This window comes from Hippocampus bargibanti, linkage group LG02, assembly GCF_051943395.1.
Source record: "Hippocampus bargibanti isolate YZ-2025 linkage group LG02, ASM5194339v1, whole genome shotgun sequence".
Lineage (NCBI taxonomy): Eukaryota > Metazoa > Chordata > Actinopteri > Syngnathiformes > Syngnathidae > Hippocampus > Hippocampus bargibanti.
Genome location: NC_142735.1, coordinates 9,797,406 through 9,807,500, shown reverse-complemented (window position 1 = coordinate 9,807,500; position 10,095 = coordinate 9,797,406). Strand labels below are relative to the sequence as shown.

Genomic DNA, 10,095 nt, shown 5'->3' with positions numbered 1-10,095 from the left:
GCAAATGTCGACTCCAAAGATTCAGTGTGAGATTGATCGATTGTTATCAAATCCCTCTGAGAAAGTCACAGGACTCGAAATATTGCAAAGGAACATCACTCACAGTAGAAGTTGATTCAGACTGATTTAATTTGGGGGAACGCTTGTTCACTGAAAAACTTGTTGTATAGTGAAAGTACTGCTTTGCATTCATGTTGGAACATGATAGTCATAATAATAATACATTTCATTTATAAGCGCCTTTCAACACTGTCAAGGACACATAGTGACAGGGAACTATGTTGAAATTGATTTGGGAGCTTCATTTTGAAAAAAAGTCATGCTTTGCTCACATCTCTTGGCATCTTGTTTCCAAAAAACCATGTGGAAGTGAGATAAGGCATTTTCTTTGGACACAATAAGTAGAGCTTTGTTGGCATTAATTAACATATTGGTGGCATGGATCGATGGTGAAGTGATTGATGAGTTTTATTAAATGTAACTTTGCCTTCATGCTGAAGTGTCTCATCAAGCATTATATAATAATAACAACAATAATACATTTAATTTCTAAGCGCCTTTCAAAACTCTCAAGGACACATTATAGTCACTGGATTTTTTTTGTGCGGGTGAGCAGCGACAGCCATTCACCCCAGCGTTCACTCTACCTGGAAGTAACACAGCACCAAATTCATGAAAGGAAGAGGAAAGGAAAGAAACTAAACAAAATAACAAATATGACAACACAAAGACACAGAGAGTCATTCACTCTTAGGCACTTGCTATACCCTCTTTGTGACACGAAGCAGTTCTAGATGAAAGAGGAGAGGATCAAATCATCCTTTTCAGCAGTGGATCAGGGAATTCATGGTGGAATGTGCACGTCTAGTATAGGCTATATGTTGAAAGCAAACACGAAGCTATAGCATCCATTGACGAATAGAGATGGTCTCACATCTCCTGTACCACATAAATCCGCTTCAATTCCAAGCCGCGACACTTCCATATATGCATCGACGCTCTGCGATGACGCTCCTTTGTTCTTAACGCAGGCTCCTCAAGCCATGCATCCTTCCAGCCGCAGAGTGTACAACAGCACCGACCTTTCCGCTGAAAAAAGCGGGGCTGTGAAGATGCTGCCCATGACAGGCGCAAAAAAAGCACAATTGCCCCAGAACTGTCCAGCGATGACAGTCAAATGGCACCGACATTCCTACCATTCAAAAATAGTACTGGCATATTCATGCTGCAGAAAAGGCGCAACCGCTCAGCACCTCCTTGATGAATGTTGTGGCCAAAAATGCTAAAAAACAATCTGTATCCGTTCCACACGACACAGAACAACACAAAGTTACAAAAGAAAACACAAAAACAACAAAAAAAAGCAAAAGCGGCTGCCTACTTGGGCACCATCTTGAAAAAAAAAAGAAAGTTTGGGCATATTTGCATTACACGTATTTTCCTTTTTGCAATAGAGAAGCAGAATCAGAATCATCTTTATTACCAAGGATTGGATTGGATTGGATTTGCCTTTATTAGTCTCGCAGTGGAGAAATTTACATTTCACAGCAGCAAAGTTATGGCACTATACAGTTCCATTTGGGCGACTGTTCAAAGAGTTAATGGCTTGGGGGAAGAAGCTGTTTAAATGTCTGCTGGATTTGGTGCGCATGGATCGGTCCCTATTCCCTGCAAATAACCAGGATTCCTAATTGTGTACTCAATCAGACCATTTGAAAAATGTTCTTTGCATTGAAATCAGTCTGTTGATTGACCATTATGTTAGAGACTGCTAAAAAATAGTAGGTTTATGCTGAAATTGTCTTTTGAAAAAACAAAGCAGAGTCAACCATGTTTCTTGCTTATATTTAACCGGGGAGGCTTTGAGGCTGCACCTTCTAAGTTCCTAATTGAGAGAAATCCCACAAGTCTCAAATGCAGCACTGGAAGTATGTGTGTTCATCTTGTAAGGGGCATAATGAAATTAATTCAATCCATGCGTGGTAGAGTGAGACCACTGCTTCTGCATGCAGTTGTAATTTTGAGTGTGTATACAGAAATGGTATGGTTGTGTTTGTGTTGAGGGGTGGGGGTAGGGCTCAGTTACAATAGTCATAAATCAATCGTGCTCAGGAGCTCTAACATCCCACTGCATGGGCCTTAAGCCACGCGCAACCATACGCCTTCTCATTGATTGCCTGTCAGACTTCAATGCAATGTTATTACATCTGGGAGGGGAATCAGACAGCTGCTTGCTCGCATCAAACACATGGGAACATTTAAGTCTAGCGCAAGAGCAAACACGCTTGGTGACGCTGTGATGCGAGGAGACATCTCTTTGCAAGTACATCCAAGCCATACCGGCTTAGTGTGAACAAAACTGCTCAAAAGGGAGAAACCTAAGCCAAAGGTGATTTGACTTTCAGTGCTCCAGCCGTGCTGGTCAACATTAGTTTGCTTTCACCAGTTTCATGCCAGTTTGGCGGGACATCCCTCTAAACTGCTTCGTCAGGCAAACGGCTATGGGCCGTTAAAACATATTATGCCATTCAGCTGATTTCAATCACTAAATCCTCAACCTTAAGACACCGCCTCATCTTCAAAATATGCCTACGTGCACCATCACCAACCCACAGGCCGACTCACTTTTTTGAATGTCATAACTGCGTCGAATATTAGCGCTTTGTTCCGCGCACAACCAAGTCACCAGAGTCAGATTATTTTTTGAAAACTGCTTGAAGCTACTGACTGCAGGTTCAGCGTTTCACCTCTTCTGTTCACAATTTATCCGATAATGGATTACAGGAGACAATATCCTGTGCAGCGCATAATTCAGACCCACTGATGTGAGTTCCTGTATGGCAAGGGTGTCAAAGGCATTTTTTGCCGCGGGCCACATTGTAGTTATGATTTCCTCTCAAGGGCCGTTATGAATTTTGGGAACCCATTAGAATGTTTAAATCTCTTCAAATATTACATATGGAGCACACAGCAAATTAATGAATAACTCGTTTTCAAATCTAAGGTCAAGAATAATAACTTTTATTGTGGTTGACATCCAAAAATATGAACGTTTGGCTCAGATTTTAGCAATCATCATGGAATTTAACAAGTTTGATTTGCTTTCGCGGGCTGAAAAAAATGATGTGGCGGGCCGGATTTGGCCCGCGGGCCTTGACTTTGACACCTGTGCTGTATGGGTTTCTTTAGGCTACAACTGGTACACACATTCCAGTTCAAAATCATCCTAGCCATCGAGGGATTGGGCAAGAAAGGAGAGGGTAGAATACTGTTTTTTTTTTCAGGAGGAGGGAAGGGTGTTCCAGGTTTTAACCCAAATAACCAAGTGGTGACTCCCCTTCTTTACTCTCTTTTTGTCGGAATTCTAACTTGGGGTTTACTGCAAGTAGTCATTGCCCATTTACCTAACATCTGACCAATTTTAGATGGGTAGCGGGTCAGAGGGTGTTTGTTTTTCCCGCAGAGTCAAAGCTGTCAGTACAGTGGGACCTCGGTTTACGACCCCCTTGGCTTACGAACTTTTCGGTTTACGAACGTTACATTTATGAAAATTTTACCTTGGCATACAAACTATTTTTCGGGATACACACGGAGCTGCCACAATGAGTGATGTGTCGTTCGTGAATGAGCCCGTTCTCCAAACAAGGAAATGGCAGCGGACTTTTCTTTGTCCTCTATTCCCCGCCCCCAGTCGTCGGTTAAAGCCACGTGATTGGTCAAGAACGCAGCAATGGGGGATGGGGTTACAGACAGAGAGAGTGAGGCCGTTCTCCCAAAAACAAAATGGCGTCTTCGGTTAAAGCCACATGATTGGTCAAGAACCCAGCAGTGTGGGGGGGGGGGGGGGTTAAACATTAATGAGAGAGGCAGACATAGAGAGAGAGAAAACACACACACACGAAAGGGAGAGGACAGAGCTTGAAACAAAAAAGGGGAAAAAACAAGTAAAATGGTGAGAAAATGGACATAAAACAGTGAAATTTGGACCCATTTCAACTTTGATAATTCCAAAGCAGAGTGTAGACTGGAAGGTTAAATATCCCGTCAATCAGGCTCCACAAATAACCTGCACAAGTCATCTTTACACTTGATGCAAAAAGCTATTAACCCAGCGAAACAGATCACAATTGATGAACTAGATACAATTATCGCAGAGAAAGCACCTACAACGGACCATTCGTCAAGATGGTGAAAGAAGCCTATGTTCCTCATCAAGTGTTTAATGCTGAGGAAACCGTACACTCCATTCCATCAAGCCATTAACGACCATCACAAAGGTAAATAAAATGACTTTATTGTACAGTACAGTTTATTCCTTTAATCATAATACTATAGCACATTTATTATACATAAAATAAGGTATATTTTGTGTAGTTTTAAGGTTTAGAAAATTATAAAGTACAAAATTATGTTTTATGGGGACCTGGGAACGGATTATTCTCATTTTAATGCTTTCCTATGGGAAATTAATTTTTGGGATACACACTTTTCGCCTTACACACTCTGTCTGGGAACCAATTAAGTTCTTAAGCCAAGGTCCCACTGTATTAAGATCAGAGAGGCGTCGATCAAGTTCAAGGATTTGTGTGATTCAATGGTATGCACACAATGACTTCCGTGTGACAATGTGTATTCAGCATTGCTCGCGAGGGGTGGGTAACATCACATTTATTTCTACTTGGGTCTTTGAAAGTGAAAAGTTGAAAAATATTTGCACATAACAAAATATTCATGAGAACCAAAGTACTTCTTATCTCTATGCTGCATTTCTTTCCTGGGGAAGACTGAATCTTTCAGCTGTATCTTTAAAATAACAGGTATTTAGCATTATCAACCATTCCCAAAAGATGCAGAAGTTATGTCACACAGTGCAGCGTTTGAGCGGTAGGCAGAAAAAGCATTATATATATATATATATATATATATATATATATATATATATATATATATATAAAGAAGAAGACATTATGCGGTGGACTTTATAGTCACAAGCGAAGATCATCTCCTGGGAATTTAGCTTCACTGAACTAAATTAAATGAAATTCAGGAAATTCAAATACCACTGCTGAAATACTGTATTGGTCCTTTCGGGAGTCACTTAAGAAACCCATGACAAATGTAGATACGTATTTAAATTTAAGGCAAAAAAAAACCATGATTATTAGACTCGTGAGTTATTTGACCACATTAGTGACAACTGGTGATTTTAACTAACGGATTACATTTCATCCCATTGAATGAATGTGAATGTGATAAATATAAAATACACTTACTTCCTATGACTACAACACATTTTTAGTTTGACAAATGTACTCTTTTCCTGCATGTACTGTTGTTATACATGTATTGCCAAGATATCAAATGAAACTAGCTAAAAGCAACATAACGGCTCCTCAAAGTCATCATCATTCAGAAAAAGAAGGTCTGAGTATGTTCACTTTAAAGTATCAAATATTTATTCAATATGCTACTTTTTTAGTATCAGCCAGTGATGCACTTTCAGCCATGGATTGAAATGGAAAAAAACAACCAAATGCGGATATAAAATGAAAGCACTCACAGGGAGCAAGAAGCAGACACTAATGCTGAGCCAAGCCCACGGTAAATGAATGGCCAACCCATTGGTAGAAGGATCTATTAAAATTCCCAAACTGAAATACAAATCATCCAGTCTAGACAATATTTCAAGACTGTTCAACTCAATAAATTCTGTCAAGCACCACAACATCCCTTTCACATTGAGGACCTTTCTCCACTGATAACAATGACCTCTGGCCTGTGCAATTACACGGGGATCCACATCCCTGCAGATCGCATCAACATCAGCCGTGTTTGTATTAGAATGTTTTATACAAAGTATAAGATGCAAAGTAGCTGAGGGCATTGAGGTATGGATGCGTATTTATCTACTCACAGACCATAACATTGAGGTTAGTTGCATCTGAATGCATAAAACATGCACAACTGCCAGAAAGAATGGAAATAATAAAGTCTCAATCTGGCCACTTCTTGTCACGACTCTGCCCCCACACATACTCACACACACACTAAGAGGAAGACTTTGACACCAGTGACCATTTTCACCCCATGGGATCCTTCTTCAATCTCTTGATATTAATTAATTTTGAGCAGTGGTTCTTAATCTGGGTTCAACCAAATCCTTGACGTTTTGGTGAATTGGTCTCAGGGTTCGACAGAGCCTCTGCCAAACCATGAAATCAAAAATTACTTATGTCTTGAAATTGTATTTACGTTTTTTTCTGTTTTAATCAATGCATTTTGTTTCGAATTGAAGTCTTGAATTTTTAAAAATACTCAAAATAATGCTAATAATATATTTATTTTTACTGACAAAAAGTTCATTGAATGTGGTTTGGTATCACCTGCAATGTTAAGAACCACAGATTTAGAGTAAATGCACATTTACACAGTAAAATCGCAATTGATGTCAAGACAAATATTAAAATGATATGCCTTCAGTGGAGAACATATTATTTTTGCAGTTGACAGAAGCCAAATTCTTATTTTCATACCAAAGAAAGCAAACAATATGGCTGAGAAGTCACTGTGTATCATAACACCCACATTCAATGTTTCTTTAAATAGACTACACACATATACAGTGATCCCCCGCTACTTCGCGGTTCACTTATCGCAGTTTCAGTGCAGTGGTTTCAGGGGAAAAAAATGCCGAATGACTCAGAGGTTTTGTTCATGGTTGTATCTTGATTGGTTCCCAGCACTGACGTTTGATCCGTCTAATGAAGTTCTTGCCTTGATCAGGGCTTTCCATTTAGTGTGTGTATGTGACTGCTGTGGGTGGGGTCGTGGGGGATGCGTCCCCACCTTTCATATATCGCGAGTGGTTCCGGTTCCCATTGACACTGATAAACAGGGAATTATTGTACACATCTTGCACACACACACACACACACACACACACACACACACACACACACACACACACACACACACACACACACACACACACACACACACACACGCAATCAGTAATAAAACTATTTTTAAAAAATGATGTTCAGAATTGTGACGAATTCCGAGATTTGTGTCAGTATTTCACTCTCACTCTCATTAGAATGAACAAAGCATTAATCAAAAGTTCCAAGAGCATGAACAATTGGTGTTCGCATATACTCAACCAGGTTTTGTATCCTCCTGGACACCACATTTTAACATTTCTCGCTGTGCATCTGTTAGATTACAAGTAAAATTGAAAACAAATCAAATCTTTCTGAAAAATTCCATGGGTTATATCGGAAATATTCCAAATTGAAAACTTCCCATGGGAATTCACGAGATATTGAGTGCAATTGAATAGCAAAACATCATATTTTATTTTATCCCAGGGAGACATTTTTGCAAAATAAAGACCTCTCCTTGTCAACGCCGTAGTAAGACAACATTTTTGCCAAAGCCACAATGCAGATTTATAAATTGAAAAACTCATACATGGGTCGAGTCACAATTAAGGTACAGCTGTACTTTCGTGTAATCTGGTGTTTTTAGTCAGTGTGATGATAAAAATATAAATACATACTGCTCAGAAAAATAAAGGGAAATAAAGAGCACAATGTAACTCCCAGTGTTGACTGTTTTTGCGTTTTTTTTTTTTTGTTTCCCCAACAATCTGGGGAAACATCAACAGCAGACCTTTAATTTGGATTGGATTGGATTGGATATGCCTTTATTAGTCTCACAGTGGAGAAATTTACATTTCACAGCAGCAAAGTGATGAAAGGAATGGAAGTAGAAAAACGAAATACATGAGCTGCTGGAAAGGCAGCCACTCTCGCGGCGCCGTCTTGAAGTCAAAAGAACAAAAAAAAACTAAATAACAAATAATATGACAGCATAGAGACAATATGACAAAACAAAGACACAGAGAGACATTCATTCTTGTCTCACATCTCCTGTTCCACATAAATCACATAAATCAAGTAAATTCTTTGTTTATTCCATGTTTATTCAGTGACCATTGGTTGCCATGAAAAAAGTTGAAACTACAGTATTGTAGAATTTTACAAGTCTCTTCACTGCATCACAGATATTTATTTCTCACGTTTTCTCTCCAACCCCATGATAAATCTTCAATGAATGTTTTACCTTCAATTGATTTGCGATGTACCAAAAACATGTTTTTTTTTGTCATCTCTCTATCTATAATATTCTCTTCAAATCCGATTTTCAGCAACATTATATCTTTAGCTTTTCTTTCGATAAAAAAAATGTGTTATTTGGATTGGACATAACTGCGCAATCCCTTCCACACATTAAACTTGAACCGTGGAACAAATTCATTGCAAATTCACTCCAAACAGTGACATGTGTGTGAATTGCTACTTTTTGGGTTGTTGTTGTTGTTTTGTTTTGTTGTCTTTTATGTGAATGCAACACCATCCGGCGCGCTTACCTTGGGCCGTCATGAGGACTAGCAGCAGAACGACGCTTGTTTTCCCAGGAAGACTCATGGATGCATCGGGCAATCTGGGATGTTCTTCGGGATTGAAAAAAAACACGTGATGGTGATGTCCTTTCAGTAATCTAGGGGAACCTGGCCACGGTTCAGATTAAAGAAGCGTTTTCCTTTTACGCGCCGCTAAGGAGAGCTTTAGACTCGTGGTGCGCTTGACCGGGCAACTTCGGCGCCTCCCCTCCTTTCTCGATCACTCCCTCCCTCCTTGGGTCGCTCTCTGTCTCTCTATCTCTCTGTGTATTTCAATCTCTCTCTCCCTCTCTCTGTCCCTCTCTCTCTCTCTCCCCCTCTGTCTCTCTCTTCTCTCTCACACAGCCATCAGAGGTGGTAAATTCGCTGTCACGGTTTCCCAATAATGCCCCGGCACGCTCAAAGGTCTGTTCAAATGCTCAAGAAAGCGTCACGCATTTAGAGTTGCGTGCGTCCGGGCGTCTGTTAGTGTTTTTCGACAGGCACGGTCGGGGTTTACGTGCGTGAAAAACTCGTTGTCCGCCGATTTCCATCAAACTTGATGAGAAATTTAGGACCAAAAGAAAGAAACAAATACACCACATATTCCAACTAAGTGTCATTGGGAACGTTTCAGATCTGTTTTATATCACGTTTTTTAAAGTGTTTGATGGTTTGCAACCATTTTGTAAAATGAAACATTGCAACCTACATGACTGGAGAAAATTTGGTAAACGTCCCAATTTGTTGTTTTCCATCCATCCATCCATACATCCATCCATCCATCCATCCATCCATCCATCAATCCATCCTTGTTTTAAATACAATCACAGGGGTCGCGGGCATGCTGGAGCCTATCCTAGTTGTCGTCAGGAGGTAGGAGTCCTCAACTGGACTGGTTGCCAGCCAATCGCAAGGCACACCCAGCTGACCAATGATCCACGCTCACTATTCACCTCAAGACAATTTCCAGTGTTCTGTTAAACTGCCATCCATGCATTTTTTTTCACTCTTTGCTTCTGAACGTACGAAGTGTTTTAACCCTTAATCATGCCTCCAAAGAAAGTCAGTGCAAGCAGCAAAGCTGCTACGAGTGAAAAAAGAAAAGTAGTGCGTACAACTATTAATCCACTGAAAAGGCCTCGCGAGCCCTGAAATACCACTCCTGTAATATGTGCATTTAATTAATTTATTTATAGTTATACAATATCAGAATCAGAATCATCTTTATTGCCAAGTATGTAGAACACACAAGGAATTTGTTTCCGGTAGATGGTTTGCATTATGATTTCTTGGATTTAACTTTTTAGTCTTTCTCACTTACATAAACTTTGTTTTCTTTAAACGGAACTGCATTATTAGAGAGAGTACTCCTACCTGCAAATACCAATAGCTCAACTGGAAATGACCCACTTAATTGATTTTATGCAAACTGCAACGCTTAGGCAGCTTAAAGCATTAGCAGCTCTGTAATAGTAGAGCTGTGCGGCTACACTGTCCATCCCAATCAAATAATGGAAAGCTATAATTGCATAGGGGCACTATGCAGAAATGCATTGGATTCATGGCTAGCCTATTGTATTTCCTTACTGAATAAGTACGGATTTGCTTTGTTAATGTCTAACATGGAAATGTTCAATAGGTATATATTA

The 10,095-nt window shown here is 39.8% G+C and overlaps 1 protein-coding gene across 1 annotated transcript in view; it reads right to left on the bottom strand.

Moving 5' to 3' along the window:
• LOC148901503 (neuronal acetylcholine receptor subunit alpha-3-like) overlaps positions 1-8,809 on the bottom strand; it is a 26,384-nt gene extending 17,575 nt beyond the window's left edge. The window contains exon 1 of the mRNA XM_088988289.1: positions 8,432-8,809. Coding sequence (XP_088844415.1) covers positions 8,432-8,489 — 58 coding nt within the window. The 5' untranslated portion in view covers positions 8,490-8,809. The remainder of the gene's footprint in view (positions 1-8,431) is intronic.
• Between the last annotated feature and the right edge of the window lie 1,286 nt (positions 8,810-10,095).